Source organism: Rhamphochromis longiceps, linkage group LG9, assembly GCF_057381845.1.
Source record: "Rhamphochromis longiceps isolate RC_006_pf linkage group LG9, R_longiceps_female_GT1.1, whole genome shotgun sequence".
In the NCBI taxonomy this organism is placed as follows: domain Eukaryota; kingdom Metazoa; phylum Chordata; class Actinopteri; order Cichliformes; family Cichlidae; genus Rhamphochromis; species Rhamphochromis longiceps.
Genome location: NC_140565.1, coordinates 23,727,873 through 23,743,439, shown reverse-complemented (window position 1 = coordinate 23,743,439; position 15,567 = coordinate 23,727,873). Strand labels below are relative to the sequence as shown.

General features: G+C 40.1%; 3 protein-coding genes across 3 annotated transcripts; 1 reads left to right on the top strand and 2 right to left on the bottom strand.

Annotated features, from left to right (window-relative positions):
- The first annotated feature begins 368 nt into the window (after positions 1–368).
- On the top strand, positions 369–3,903 carry chmp5b (charged multivesicular body protein 5b). Its single transcript, XM_085418954.1, has 8 exons — positions 369–536; positions 1,931–2,035; positions 2,181–2,227; positions 2,317–2,410; positions 2,494–2,565; positions 2,972–3,080; positions 3,347–3,459; positions 3,569–3,903. Exons 1-8 carry the CDS (start codon positions 468–470, stop codon positions 3,617–3,619), a joined length of 660 nt encoding a protein of 219 aa, XP_085275080.1. The 5' UTR covers positions 369–467; the 3' UTR covers positions 3,620–3,903.
- Positions 3,904–3,957: 54 nt separating this feature from the next.
- On the bottom strand, positions 3,958–7,608 carry fastkd3 (FAST kinase domains 3). The gene is made up of 7 exons (XM_085418953.1): positions 7,497–7,608; positions 5,526–6,994; positions 5,346–5,431; positions 4,648–4,822; positions 4,485–4,554; positions 4,292–4,406; positions 3,958–4,203 (listed from the first exon to the last, which is right to left on the bottom strand). The coding sequence occupies exons 2-7, from the start codon at positions 6,958–6,960 to the stop codon at positions 4,105–4,107; spliced, it is 1,980 nt and encodes a 659-aa protein (XP_085275079.1). The 5' UTR covers positions 6,961–6,994; positions 7,497–7,608; the 3' UTR covers positions 3,958–4,104.
- Positions 7,609–8,808: 1,200 nt separating this feature from the next.
- myl12.1 (myosin, light chain 12, genome duplicate 1) lies at positions 8,809–12,153 on the bottom strand. The gene is made up of 4 exons (XM_085418952.1): positions 12,003–12,153; positions 10,417–10,616; positions 9,469–9,630; positions 8,809–9,352 (listed from the first exon to the last, which is right to left on the bottom strand). Exons 2-4 carry the CDS (start codon positions 10,598–10,600, stop codon positions 9,180–9,182), a joined length of 519 nt encoding a protein of 172 aa, XP_085275078.1. The 5' UTR covers positions 10,601–10,616; positions 12,003–12,153; the 3' UTR covers positions 8,809–9,179.
- Between the last annotated feature and the right edge of the window lie 3,414 nt (positions 12,154–15,567).

Below are 15,567 nucleotides of genomic sequence, written 5' to 3'. Positions count from 1 at the left end.
TTTTAATATTATCAGAGTGTGTGGGCGGAGTGGGGGGCATAAAGCTTTTAGTTACAAGCTGCGGTGTGGATAACTGGAATACTTGAGCTTACTAATAGACATAATATATGAGATGATAGAATATTTCATATATATCCAAGTTAATTTAGGACCCCGAATTTTGTACAAATTTTGTGTAGTTGTGTTTAATTTTTAGAATTAGTGCTATCTAAACGGCAAAAAGAGAGAGAAAAAGAATTAGTTGAAGAACTTAATTGCGCCATATAAAGACGAGGCAGGCCAATAATCAAGCACACATACAACAGCACAACAGTAATCTGAGGAGGGCGTGGCCGGGTGAGTCAAGCCCATGTGACTCCCCTTACGTCATGGGAAGGGCTTTTCCGGGTGTTTAGTTGGACACTGAACTCTTGACAGACAAACAAACGTAGCTCTTCTTTTACACTTTTCACCTTATTTTTGCCGAAATGAATCGCATATTTGGCAAAGGAAAAGCTAAAGGTCCGCCACCGAACCTGACGGACTGCATCGGAAGCGTAAGTATGAGGCGGAAATAACTTTTCGGAAGGATCTTTAAACGAAGTAAACAAAGACAGTTAGCTAAGTGTTAGCCAAGTTTCTGGGGACCAAACAGGCCACGGGTTCACATATTTAATTGGAGATATAATTTTCGGAAATATACATTATTTTCTAGATTAATCGTATGTTATTTTTTTTATGTTTTTAATGTCTCGTAGACTTAAAACCTAACGCCTTGAGTTGACAGTGTCAGTTGGTAAATAAGGTTCTCAAAGAAAACAATCAGTTCTCAGTGTGGGTAATGGGTCATCATTGTGTAACGTTGGGCAGGAATTTGAGCCATTTGACTGTGATTGAGCTCAAACCATGTTGTTCTCCGAGTAAAACAAAGAGAATAAGCAGACATGAACCAGTTAAACTGGTTGTCAGACTGCAGATGAAGGACGTGTTTAACGATGATGAGTTTTAGCGCCCACCGCAGAAAAATTACCACGGCTGTGATAGAAAAATATTTTGTTTTTAATTTACTGTAGCATAAAATACATTTACAGTGTCCACCAAATGGCCTGAAATAACAGGAAAATGCTTAGTTTCTGATAAGATGAGATAAAATAAATCCCAAGGGAAATCCCTGTGCCTTTTTAGATGCTCGGTACAATGAGAAAAAGCATTCTCACACAAAAAAAAATTATGATCAACTACTGAACGGCTGCTGGAAAGATAAGACACAGGTGAGAACAACAGCAAAATGTCTACAGGACAGTATAAATGTCAGTATGATTAGTAAATAGGCAGAAAGTGGTGTTTTAAATAATATTTTTAATGCTATAGGGAATTGTAGCATGTGACAATGGAGAACTACAAATGATACTGTATTAATAATAATAATAGTTGTCCCATCTGGTAAAGAGTCGATGGGTTAGGAAGTGTTGCTGTGCATGTGTATATTTTTCATGCATCACATGAGGGAGGAGTTGTACTGTCTAATAGCCACAGGTAGAAAGGAACTTCCTGTAGTCCTCAGGCCTGCACCTTGTGGCAGTGAGTCATTTGACTCGTGTGCTGTGGTGACTAATCAAGAGGGTCATGCTTGGATGGATTGTCCAAGATGCTGAGGAGTTGAACCAGCCTTCTCGATCAATTTGTTCAATCTGTTGCCATCAACTGCCTTCACCCAGCTGCCCCAGCACACTGTCGCATACAAGACCACTATTGCAACCACGGAGGTATAAAACATAGGCAGCATAGTCTGTAGATGCCCTTCAACATCTGTAGGACCATTTAGTGGCCTATTCTGAACCAGGAAAAACCCTGAATTCATTACTGTGTTCTTCTTTAAAAAGAGCTCCAATAATAATATGGTCCTACTGTCAAAGATCAACTAAAATTGATGTCATGTTTCTACTTTCAGGTGGATTCTCGGGCGGAGTCCATTGATAAGAAAATCGCCAGACTAGATGCTGAACTTGTGAAGTACAAAGATCAGATGAAAAAGATGAGAGATGGGCCTTCAAAGGTGAGTCTTGTTGTCCGGTTGTACTGTAAGACAAAGAGGCTGGTGTCTCTTAAAAACTTTCAAGATCAAAATAAACCTCTCTAAAATAATTCCTACAGTTTGTGAGGGGGTTTTCCACAAGTTTGTCCTTTTTCTCCCCCACTAGAACATGGTCAAGCAAAAGGCAATGAGAGTGCTAAAGCAGAAGAGAATGTGAGTACTTTTACTTCCTAAAGAAAGGGTAAGTTATTTAAGCTGCTGCCTTGATTGCTCTCATAACTTTATTTCTTCACGGCTCCAAGGTATGAAGGCCAGAGAGACAATCTTATGCAGCAGTCGTTCAACATGGAGCAAACAAACTACGCGATCCAAAACCTGAAAGACACTAAAACTACAGTAAGAGAACAGGAACTGGGCCAGATCTTAGTTACAGAAGAAAATACTTTGTGTGCTAACATGTTTTGTTTTTTTTCTTTTAGGTTGATGCCATGAAAGTTGGCCTCAAAGACATGAAGAAGGCTTACAAGAATGTGAAGATTGATAAAATTGAGGTATGCTTTCAGGTTATTTTAACAGCAGTTAATGTAGCTACTTGGCTGTTAGTTAATAATTAACTAATTAATTATTATTATTGAAATTCAGTTACCAGTCTTAGGTGCTAACTCTTTAACCCTTGAAGGTTTGCTGATAGAACAAAACGAGTCGCTGTGCATCACAAATTAGTGAGGGTGGTCTCTGCCTGTGCAGCTACATCCAGATAAACCCAGAAACTATTGTATTGGTTGTCAAATACACATGTTAGATAAGTCCTGTAAAGGAAAGATCCTTAATGGTGATTGGCCAGCAGGGATTAATAACAGCCCAGATTAAATATGAGCAGAGTGTGCAGGTTATCAAATTACCAAAGATGCTGCTGACACAAATGTAATGCTTCAAACTTTTTTTTTAAATATTCAGGATCTCCAAGACCAGCTGGAGGACATGATGGAGGATGCCAACGAGATCCAGGAAGCGATGAGCAGGAGCTATGGCACACCTGACATCGACGAGGACGACTTGGAAGCAGGTCAGGAAAACACAAATATGCCTGGATTTCACATATACAGCATTAAAAAAGAAAACATTACAGTGTACAAAGCTGCAGCAGTTCTGGTCAAGACTTATCTTTGCAGCATATGTGACCAGTGTGTGGATTTCATAAAAAAGGCTTCTAGTTTTTCCACTGACATCCCTGTGCACACACAGGACTTTAGATCTGTGTTTAAACTGTCTACACACGTGAATCCTTAAAGTGATAGAGCTCCTGATCTTTAAATGCTGTTCTGTCCACAGAGCTGGACGCTCTGGGAGACGAGCTGCTGATGGATGACGACAGCTCCTACCTCGATGAGGCCTCATCTGCTCCTTCCATCCCAGAGGGCCTGCCCGGCGACAAGTCAAACAGGGTACTGATCACAAGATTTTTACAGTTTCCTGTGAAATTTCTATTTAGTTTATAGCTTCTTGGTTTGTTATGCTTTCATTATTCATGGGAATTCCTTCTTTTTCTTTCAGGATGGTGTCCTGGTAGACGAGTTTGGCCTTCCTCAGATCCCAGCTTCGTAAAGGAAAATACATCATCCTAGTTTTACATGTATCATAGCCCTTTTTTTCTATTTATCCAACTGACACTCCTGGCCGAAAAAGGCAGCAATAAAAACCAAAGCATCTTGTGTCCAATGAATGGTAGAAACTGTAAGGTAAAAATCGGACGTCTTTAATTCAAGGTTGTGCTTATGACTCTTTATAACTAAGCTTGTGATTGCTGGAATTAGGTTTCTATTATCTTTGTACAGTTTTTGCGGCACCCTGTTGCAAAAAACAAAATAAATTATATTTTTCAAACAATACTCATCCTTGTGTGATATAGAAATCATTCCATCAAGTCATTTTTTTGTACAAAAGACAGTTTATTGTCCAGTTAAATTTGTGCATGTGCAGGTGATAACTTAAAACACATTAACTTGGCAATTACTGTTAGCAAAAATAAATATGGAGTTTTTCCTTTTTAAAAGCCCTGAAGTTCCAACCACAGCGAAACTGTTTCTCGGTCACCAGCTGAGCCTGTAGGTGTGAGGGAAGATCTTTTGGTGTAGATACTCCACCATGCTGGTCTTGCTTTGCAGCTTTTCAAACTCAAAGTAAGGAATCTAGAAAGAAAAACACAAATTCGGCTATTTCGTTTGAATTTTAGGATTTACTGATCTACACAAATCTAAGAACTGTTGAGGATCTAACCTGAACAACTTCATATCCCAGAAGGCGCAGATGCCGCTGCTTGATGGCCTCTTTTCCAAGAAGCTGCCTCAAGTTTGACGTGAACCTCTTTTGTCCATCAATACACAGAGCGATCCTGCAACGTCACCATACAGCTCTCAAATACGAGCTTTACTTTCACTGCTTTGACATCGAAAACATGAAACTGGTTTACCTTTTGTATACGTCATCAGTTTGGCTGGCAGGCAGCACATATCCCTCTTCATCAAGTTTTATTTCAACATCTGCAACAAGAAAAGAACGAAGCCTTCAGTAGATAAGCTACAGGAAACATTTATGAAGTAAACCACTGGTGCAGACCAGCGTGTGTGCGTTACCGAGTGTGTAGCAGTATGGCGTCAGAACTTTCGATCCAAAGTATGAACGATCCCCGAGCAAATCCACCAATCCAGTTTTCACAGAGTTGTACAGATGTGGATCCACTGGTGTCTCCAGAGAGCGTCCAGACATGAGGAAAGACTTGACGCGGTATTTTGGAAGGAGTTTGGGACCCTGATTAAAGAAAAACAAAGGTTGACACAGGAAAGTGTTCATATAGCCTGCTATGACGTGTGACTTACAGATTTTCATTTATTTGAAAACAAAACACTGAGCAGTATAAATGTTATTAGTATTCACTTCTTTTTGTTTACCTTTACGTGTGTTTTCTATCCATTTGAAATGAGAAAAACACAAAAACACATCATCCTGTTTTTATAAAAGCTCACAGAACGTGTATACATTTGTTAGTTTGTGTTTTTGGATCTCAAAAAATGAAAACTAGATAAAAGACCGGAATTGGAGGTTGGTAAGTCAAATTTAAATAAAGTACAACTGAACACTGTAGAAACAATAAAGTGACCCTAGATAAGTAAATTGATAAATAATTTGCTCCTAATGCCACATAACTAAAATGCACTGAAGCTCACACACCGATGATGAGTTAAGCATGTGGGTGTGTATTCAGGTTTTGCATTGTTCCTGTGTCATTCAGCTTTCCAAGTGTCTAACCCTCACATTGTTCTAAATACTTTACCTCATAGAAGGGACACTCCAACTTCACAGTCATGTAGAGCTGAGTCAGTTGTGCCAGAGCAGCCCGGTCAATTCCCATGCTTTGCTCTACAGGACAAAAACACACAGCAGGAAATGACGTCAGCAATATTTTGTTAAATCATGCACTCATGACACAGCATGTGTTGGCATTACGATTTACCTTGCAGCTGCTGGAGGAAGTAACTGCTGAAAACTTTGGAGACAAAATTAACAGGGAACCTCTCCACCAGGGTGCAGGCATGGAGCAGGTTGAGCAGCGTTCGAGGCTGGAAGTGTGAGAAACGCGTGTGTAGGATAGTTTCTACTTTCCCGAACACCTGGCCCGCATTGGGTGGGAGGTATCCCAGCTTCCCAAAAGCCATGATCTGCCTAGCCACCTGGCTGGTGCTGTAGTCATCTGCTCGGTACACAAAGCTCTCAGCGATGGCATCAAAGACGGGCGGGGAAAGGATGTTCCTGCGTCCAAAGAACTGCATCACTTTAGTAATTGTCTCTGGGTGGGAGGTGAAGGCCACTGTAGGAACATATTTCTCCATCGCCCCCATAAAGTAATGATCACTGTGACCAAAGTGCATTAGTGCCCCAAGTACATGGGTGAGCTCCTCATCGGTGAAGTGAGGCACATGCCGCACAGCCTGCTTACACAGATTGATCACAAGAGGCATGGCCTGCATCTGATTCAGGGTTACGAGAGCGCCGAGCACCCCGCTGACAGCAGCAGGATCCATACGGGAAGTAACAGTCACAGCGTGGCTGTGCATGGCATTCAGGAGGTCCCTGTATTTTCCATCTACACCCACACCACCTTGCAGAAGTCTATAAACAGCAACAAGGTCTGCTAGGCTCCAATTGGAAAGCTCCTGCCTCTGGATTTGCTCCATCAACTGCTCCAACATCACACTGCCTGGACCCTCTATGGCCAGCATCGCCTGCCCCAGAGTACACAGTTCCCCTATGGTCATCTCCCCCCTGTCAAGCCTTGCCTGGCTCTCAGACATGAGCCTTACCATCAGTGTGCTCCAGGGATCCAAGTAAAGCCGTGTGCAAGCCAAGAGAGCCGAAACCAGTCCAGCATTAGTCAACCGTCCAGAGTCCTGCTCCAGCTGGAAGCACAGGGCCCTGATAGTGGCCTCCTCCAACACAGTGGGGTTGGTCAGAGCACCACCCTCCTGCTCCAAGTCGGCCACACGGTGAAGGGCTGCTGCGGCCATGGTGTCAGACATGATTTCCACTGAGCGCAGCAGTCTGAAAACCTGCCTGGAGGAGGAGCAGGTCTCTAGACGGTGCAGGAAACTTTGCTCCTCTATAGCTGTGGGTCGGTGCAGCTGGGTCAGACAAAACCGCGGGACCGAATCTCTGTGGATTCCCACTGAGCTGCTGGTGATGAATGCAGGCTCCCTGACGATGGTGGTCAGACTCCTCGTCACGCTGTCCTGTAGTAGCTTCCGGCAGCCCCATATCCTGATACACCGGCCGGCTGATGTACACAGGCAAGTTACACATAAGACCTGGCTGCTGGTACTCAGAGGCCTGACGGATCCAGCAGGATAACATCGGATCCTGAACGGAATCCTCTGAATCAGCTTCAGAGCCATGATCCTGGTCCGGGACTCACCGGTCCCAGCTGAGCTAAAACGAAATAAAAACACAAAATTATTAAGGCTATTTTTAAATAAGTGAGAGAACAACAAAAAAACACCAAGAGTCAGAGACTCCTTCCAAACGTTTTCCTGTTTAAAATGAGCAGTTCATGGGTGGCTTTTTCAAAGACGCTAGACTGGTATGCAAATAATTCAAGGCAAAGATAACATCTGTTATTTTTGGCCATTGACAATATTATCCTTGCGTAAATGCCACCTTACTTACAAAATTTAAATATATATATTGATAGAAAACTAAAATGTCTCTGGTATTCACCAAAATGTTTTAAATACAGGGAAACGTCTGTCTTAGTTTCTTTTAGCGAACCAACCTTGAAGGTTGCTGTTAGCTAACGTTAGCATAGGTGCTAGCCTCATGTGTAACCTAGCAGAGCCGCACTGCTCTTTGTACTAACTTTTCATAGGGCTGACACTTCGGAAATATAAATAAAAACAAAAATGTGACGACAGTAAACTGGAAAAGTTCGTACCTGGACCTTCCAACAGCGGAAAAGGGTAAAATAACCGCTGACACCGGAGATGCTACCAAACGTGACTCCGTAAGGAGCACGAGGCGTTCAAGGCACCCTCAAAGTCTGTTCTTCTTAATTTCACACGCGTCTTGATGTTCCAAATCAAGAAGTAATTCTTAAATTAGCATATAACAAGAGAATTGCTGTAGATTAGCATAGCTCTTCACACATCTGAAATTCGTGGTGTAGAAAAAGATATATATTTCTTTCTTTTATTATTAAATTTGTATGAAACCCCTAAAGGGAGCAGACGAAAGAAGCAGTGTCTGAAATCCATACTTTCACTGTAACCTTCACTTCTCTTAGTCTCTTCGCAATAAATATTCATTTCCGATAACTCGTTTTAATAGTTTTCTGACCTTCATAGGTTTTGTATGTCCAATAATCGAGGCATCATTGAAGGCAGCGTCATGTGGTTTGAACCTTCCACTCAGACACTAGAGGGCGACATTATCACTGCACAAGCCTATTCAAAATAACGTTTTGAGTTTGCGGCCGGTCGTCATAGCTTAACCCTCCTGTTATGTTGGTTTCCAGGAACACCAATTATGCTCCTGGGTTAATTTGACCCGGGACAAATTTACTCATCCAAAAGTGTCAGAAATACTGCCATTGATTATTTTACAATTTAGATTTTTTATTTTCGTTTTCTGTAGTGATGCAGATGACATCTCATCTGTTCTGGGTCAATCTGACCCGCAACATAACAGGAGGGTTAAGTGGTCTTTCTGCGCCAAAAATAATTTTGTATTTTAACCTGCCATTTAAAGCATGGACTGTCATTTAAAGAGGGCGCAGATGTAAAGTGCAGACTGATTTAGCGTCATCGCTCAAACAAGATTTTGGGAAATGAACACTGTAAATGTAGTTCTGCCAAAAACCAAAGAAAATTTAGTTCCAGGATGGATTTAAGCCCGTCCTTCTCATCTGGTAGGTTAGCATCCTTTTGTATATGTTTCATAGATAAGCATTTTTATTATACTAGATCACTCCCTGATATGAAGCAGACAGCATGCAGGTATGTACTGAGCAGTTTTCCTTTCATTTTTATAAAGGTCAGATTTTACTGTTTGCACTGGACTTTGCACAAACATCACCTAGTGCTAGCCTGCACATGCTGATTGAATTGGATCGGAGGAAGAGCAGGCTTGTAGAGACTTGACAAAAATCCCAATGAGGGGGGGGAGAAGAAAAAAAAAAAAAAAAAAATCTGTTGCTTAAGAATTTTGTTTCACCCGAGGCAATAAAATAAAGACAAAATAATGCAACACTTATTTCAGTTGTCATTTATGGAAGGGAAACAGCAAAATACAACTTGATAGAGGGCTTTTATTTAAAAAGTTTATATTAGAAAATGTAAAAACTCAGCTAAACCCAATCACATGAATTGCAAAGATGCATTTCCTTAGAGCTTTCCAAGTGCTGCCACTTCACATCTTTACATGACAAAACAACACTATTCAGATTTTTCTTCTAAGATGTGTAAATTTGGCAATACTGGAAGTTCACAGCAAACCGTGTTGATAGTTATTGCTTTGGTTTGTTTAAAATAGGGTTTAAACTGGAGTTGAGACATGCAGCATGGTGATCTAGCTGACGACAGAGAGGTGGAGGGCACAGAGAGAACGCTGGTGTAGCTCCTTAATCGTCCTTATCCTTGGCTCCGTGCTTTAGGATGCGTGTGAACTCCACATAGTTGAAATTATTCTTCTTGTCAATGGGGGCCTCCCTGAAGAGCTCATCCACCTCCTCATCTGTAAACCGGTCACCCATTGTTGTGAGCAGCTCTCTGAGGTAATCTTCCTGGATGAAACCTGAAGTGGATAATGGTCAAAATCAGATAAGAAACTGCAACAGTTCCCTCTTCAAATTAAAAAAAGCAAAAACAAAAAAAACCCCATGAGACTGTGGATCACCAACAGGAAGTTACCTGTCCCCTCCTCATCAAAGCAAGCAAATGCATTCCTGATCACATCCTCGGGGTCTGTGCCATTGAGCTTCTCTCCAAACATGGTGAGGAACATGGTGAAGTTGATGGGCCCAGGAGCTTCATTCATCATGGCCTCCAGGTAGTCCTCATTGGGATTTTTGCCTGTGTAGATAAACATATGTGATGCAAACTGAATTCAGAGGAGACTTTTCTATTTTCAAACAACTTCTTATCCTAATAGGAACAAAACTAAATTGGGCAAACATCTTACTGCCTTCAATGTTCTCTGTACCGAGAGCCCTGTGTTTATTTCTCTATAAAGCAACTTCAGCCAGCTAATCCCAGCTTCAAACCATTATTATTTTCATTGTGCTTCCTATCAAAGAAGCAGAGTGAAGCCTTTTAAGTGTAGGGTTTCTGCCGGACAAGTTATAAGACCAAGAGTAAAAGAGTAATAAGTTGTAACATTTGCCTGGGTCTTTTGCTTAGCAGTTCTAACCCTTTCACAGCTTACTGAATGTGTTAAAATAAAAAGGTATATTAAACAGCAGCTGTACTTCTCGTCCTAAAGCCAAGCTTAAAATTACCAGCTGTTTTCAGACATTAGTCTGGGTAGGCGGCTCCGTTTAGGAGCTTGAAATACATGGGTGGAAACCCTGCATAGCAGTAGCATTGGCAGGAACAGGTCACACAGCAGTTACTGCACCATTTTCTTCTAATGAACCAGTATAGATCTATGAAGAGCACCTTTTCTCTACTCATAAACCTGAAAGGCTCAAATGATAGAGGCAATCATTATTTTTATTAACAGCTAAAAGCAAATTTAAATACGTGTGCCTGTAGAACCAGTTTAAGCACAGCTAACATCAGTACACACCCAAATGAATACGAACAGAGCATGAATGGCATACATTTGACCTCCTTAAGACGTCTGAGAATTTTACTCACCCAGCGAGGCAAGCATGTCGTGGAGGTCCTCTTTGTCGACAAACCCATCTCGGTTCTGGTCGATCATGTTGAAGGCCTCCTTAAACTCCTGAATCTGGGACTGGTCAAACATGGCGAAGACATTGGAAGTGGCGCGCTGAGGGCGCTTCTTCGTGGTCTTTCCCTTAGCCCTTTTGCTAGACATTGTGAATGTTTTGTTTCTGTGGAAATTAACAGACATCAGGTTACACATCTTTTTGAATTACAGCTCCATTTGATTAACTACTGAGAAACAAACTGGAAACTGATTTAGGTTGAGTTGATTTCTACATCTGATAAGACTAAACTAAAAGACTTTTCATTTGATTGAAAAGACTTCAAGAATTCCAATCAGGATGCAATGTTATAGGGATGAATGCCAACTTATTCCCCATTTACAGGAAACAGCATCATTTGCCAAGGCACAATGTGGAAGAAAACACCACAAGACAGACAAAAGTTGGCAGCACAATTCAGCATTTAGATCAAAGTAGATGATGCCATTATTCAAAATAAGAGTTTGTCAGTCACATCCACACATGAGTAGCAGGGTAATATAATTCTCTGGCAGCGAATCCCCAGTGAGGTGTCCCTCACTGAGCTATAAATGGAAATGTTCCTCATCTTTCTAGGTTGATCAGCTCACTGCTTTCAAAGAGGGTAGGAAAACTACCGATGTGAGGACAGATGCCCTTATCAGGCAAAGTCTTGAATAAAGAGTTGAACTGTCCCCACGTTAACATCTTTATGTTGACAGACACTTTGGGTTTTGCTGCTCTGCGCTCATGGAAAATGGATTCAACCAGCTCAGGCAGCAAGTATTATCTCGCTATGCATGTGATGCCCTGTAAAAACAGTGATGTGGGCTGATATTATCTGAAACACTGACAAGTGCAACAAAAAAGGAAAGAAAATATGAGCAACGTCTTACCCTATAACTTATTAAATAAAAAAATAGAATAAAATGACAAATGTTATGCCTACTGAGAATGAATCTGAAAAGCTGACTGAAGACAGCTGGTGATTGTTGGTTAACCGTGTCGACTGACTAACAACTAAAGCTGATTTACGCATATATCATATTTACGCGTTTTTAATTAAATGTTCTCTTCTCCCCAGCGGTCATACAAATTCACAATTGACATTAATTAACTTCGAATAAGCCAAAAAAGTTAAACACGATATTTATATGATTTAAAAAGCTGACCGTACCTGCACACTCTTCTGGTTTGCGGCCTGTATTAACCAACATCATAATTTATATGAAATACCCAACAGTCACTGGCGATAACCCAATTCACAAACACATTTTCAACTCACGAAGCTAACCGCGGGATTTACTAGCTGGAAATATTTCTTTACTTGCGACCAATTTCGTAACAGAGCCATTAGCTACGCGGCTAACTGTTAGCCGTGTTTTCAAGGCTACCAACGAGTGAGCAACACATTACGTTTTCTTTTAAGATATGAAGTTTTAGCAGCGGGATTAAATCCGTGTTTTGTATATATCAGAGTGTGTTTAATGCAACTAAATAGCTCTTTAAAATAAGATATAAACACAGACTTACCTGACAACTTCCAGAAAACCGTCAGCTAGCCCTGTGCCGTTCTTTTTCTCAACCACCGCCCTTCACTTCCTCATAATATTGCTGGGTTCCGTACAGAACACCAGACCAAACCAATGAAGAACTATGGGGGTGCCGGTCAAGAATGAAGCCATTATTTCTCATTTGGAATTAATTGCATGTTTCAGTCTAATTGTAATTCTTAAATAACTTGTCTAAAACTCCGTTTGAAAACATATCTAAATAATTCTAGCATTATTAGCAATAAAATACAAAATAATTTTTAACACTTCCCTCTTTGGAGTAATTGTAACTTCCACTCTCTGCCTGCATTGACTTTCAAGGATATGTCCTTTTAAGGAAATAGCGACATACATCCTCCCTGCGATGAGCAATTAAGGAAAGGTGTGTAGTTTCAATGATCCCCGTGGGAGGATGGAATTTTTTAAATTCCATATTTTATTTATTCTAACGTTTCTCTTATTTTCTAAACTATTCAACACATAAATTTATCTTTAATGTATTTTTTAAACACGTTTCTAACAGCTGATTTCATTCATTCCTTTAATGGAAAAACAGAAATTTAGTCATATTTGGGTCATATTTGGGTCATCCTCATAACTAAACTACGTTGACACTGATCATTTGTTATTTATGATTCTCCTTTGTTGCATTATCATTGGGCTTTTAATGTTGTTTACGTGTTATTTATTGTTGAAGAATATGTTATGATGTCTTCCTGGGAACGTCCTCGTTGAAGATTTGAATAGGTAAATCGAACAGGAAAAGATAATGAAATATTGAAGGAAGTCAAATACTAAACCATAACAAAATGAAGAAATGTTGACATAGAGGATAATTATAGTCCGACTTGTCCGACGATGGGTCAGACAACATTTGGTACCACAGTCATTGCTGTAAACAGAGGATTACTGCTGCAGGGCTTCAAAAGCAACACGTGGAACTATTGACTCACAGTTAAAACAGGCCACGTCTGCCTTTGTTGTCCACCTGTCATATCACTTTCAGTGTTAGGGAAACAGCTTCACACTGGAAAAAGTTTTACTCGCAGCAAAGCCAGAGGAAGAAGCCTAGTTTAAAGCTTCAAACATACAAAGAGGTGAAGCATATGGTTGTGTGCTGCCTCATGAACGCATTGCCCAGGCATGCCCGAAAAGGGGAATGTGGCTCATTGAGTGGGTCCGGTTACAGAAGATAAGTAACAGTAAAATCATTTTTTTCGTTGTATGCCACACTTAATTTGTGATTTTAGTAGTTAAACTATTTTTGTTTACAAAATAATTATCTAAAAAAAAAAGCTACAACAAATTTAAACTGTGCATGGTTCACTTACCTTTAGCACTGCACTTTCAAAGCTGATAACAAAATGAGTGTCATGACTCATGAATATTTATATATTTTACAATAACCAGACTTTTACAATTATACATATAGATACCAAACTGTTAGTTTCTACTCCTCCTCTGTGTTTAGGAGAGACACAACCGAGCCACTCAAAATGAAAAGAGAAAATTAATGTTGGAAAATATTTTACGATTGTATTTTAAGTTTTGCATTTATTTATTTATTTTTACTTAGAATTGCAGTACTGCATTCACCCACTAGAGGCTGCTACTTACACATGAAACTTCTCATGCATATTTAAACACTTCTTGAGATATTTACTTACCTTTCTTAGAGTGTCACTTCGTGTGAACTGAATATGTTCATATCTACGAACTTTATATAGCTTCAAAGCATTGATGCAGCACAAACACAGAAGATAAAAATAGCCTCAACAGATCCCCTGATATCCATACAGTGGGAATTTCCTGGACAGCTAAACTCAGTTCATTGCTGTGAACTGTCTTTCTGTTCAAATCTTAGTGAGTCAGAGTAATATTGTGGTTAAGCAAATCATTTCTGTTTTTGAAGTGGGAACCCCACACAACACTAGAAAAACCTCTCAGTATAATGTACCATTACACCAGAGCTAACCATAACCTCAAAACTGTAACCTTGAGTTGAATACACCTACACCTTTGTGGTCATTCAAACGTGTCAATAATACAAGACTTCACAGGCTTTATATTTACCAGTTTTGTGCTTTACTTACAGTCATAATAACTAAGTGCAAACTGTTTCAATAAGGTGATAAAATCAACTGTATTCTGTAAAACATATTTATGTAGACTATGATACTCTTCATATACCATGGGGACTTCACTGTGCCAATACAAACTTTAAACTTTCAAACAAGCTAGTATTTTGAGGAAGAGTTTATCAGCTGTGGGTGGCAGCTGTTTGGTGAATGGGGCTTATTTTCAGGGCTATTTAGATGTTTTTGGTAGGAGATACTGAGCAGCTACATGCTGTTCTTTGATGCTCAGTCATACGCACTAATTATGCAGTTTACTGTAGCTTGTGGTGTAACACAGCGGCTTTAAAATGTAGCATTGGTGAGTATGGAGGGGATGATGAAGGTCTGTGTGTAGAATATAATGTAAAAGGATAATTAGAAAAAAAAATACTATAACAGTTCTGTGCAAGCCAGATGAATCCAACAATGGAGGGATTTTCATACTGTTTGAATACTTAAGAAAATATGAATATGAACTATGAATTTATATGTGGCATGGTGGAGCAGCGGCTAGCACTGTGTTAGCTCCTAGCAAGGAGGTTCTGGGTATGGATCTGCTGCCATGGTCGGGTCTTTAAATGCTGGTTTTGCACATTTTCCTCTTCAGGTACTCACACTTCTTCCAACTGTACAAAGACATGTATGTTGAGTTTACGGGAGCTTCTAAATTGACTGCAGGTGTGAATGGTTGTATCATCAGCTCAGTTAGACCTGTGTTGAACATTGGCCCAGAAAACTGTGTCTGTGCACACAGTAGATCGTGCCATCCTAAAATGCAGAATCAAACTTTATCGTGCAAAGAAGCCAAATTATGTGAAAGTTTTAAACAGTTCTGTGCTGAGACACATCAAAATTTGAGTTCTTTTTTGAAAAACATAGACATCACATCATCTAGACTAAAAAGGAGAGAAACCATCTAACTTGTTATTAGCACTCAGTTCATTAAAATGAAAAAAGAAATGTAATTTTCTTTGTCTTGTTGAGAGGTTTTCTATTGAAACTGAGGCCTCGATACAAAGTAAACAAGACAAGTTTGACTGAAAAGAGAAAATCTGCAGATTCCCTAAACAGCACACACTTATGAAATACACACTTGTACACACAAGTTATAATAAACCGATTAAGACTAGGCAAATTGAAACAATATGTTAATTAGTTTGAACTTTGTCCCTATTGCCAGTCTTGGCACCCGGGGGTCAGTCCGCCAGGGCCTCCGGAGTTTGGATGGAGTTTGAACTTTGATTTAATGCATAATGAAAAGTTGTGTTTGATTTGATTTGGAGCTGGATGTTCACACGTGAAACCAGTCGCAGACAAACTTGCTGTTTATCTGATGATTTCTGCAACTCCCTTGTTTTTCAGTTAATGCAACCAGTTCAAATCTATCACCTTGGAGGCTTGTTTAGTGCGTAAGCTATTTTCATTAGA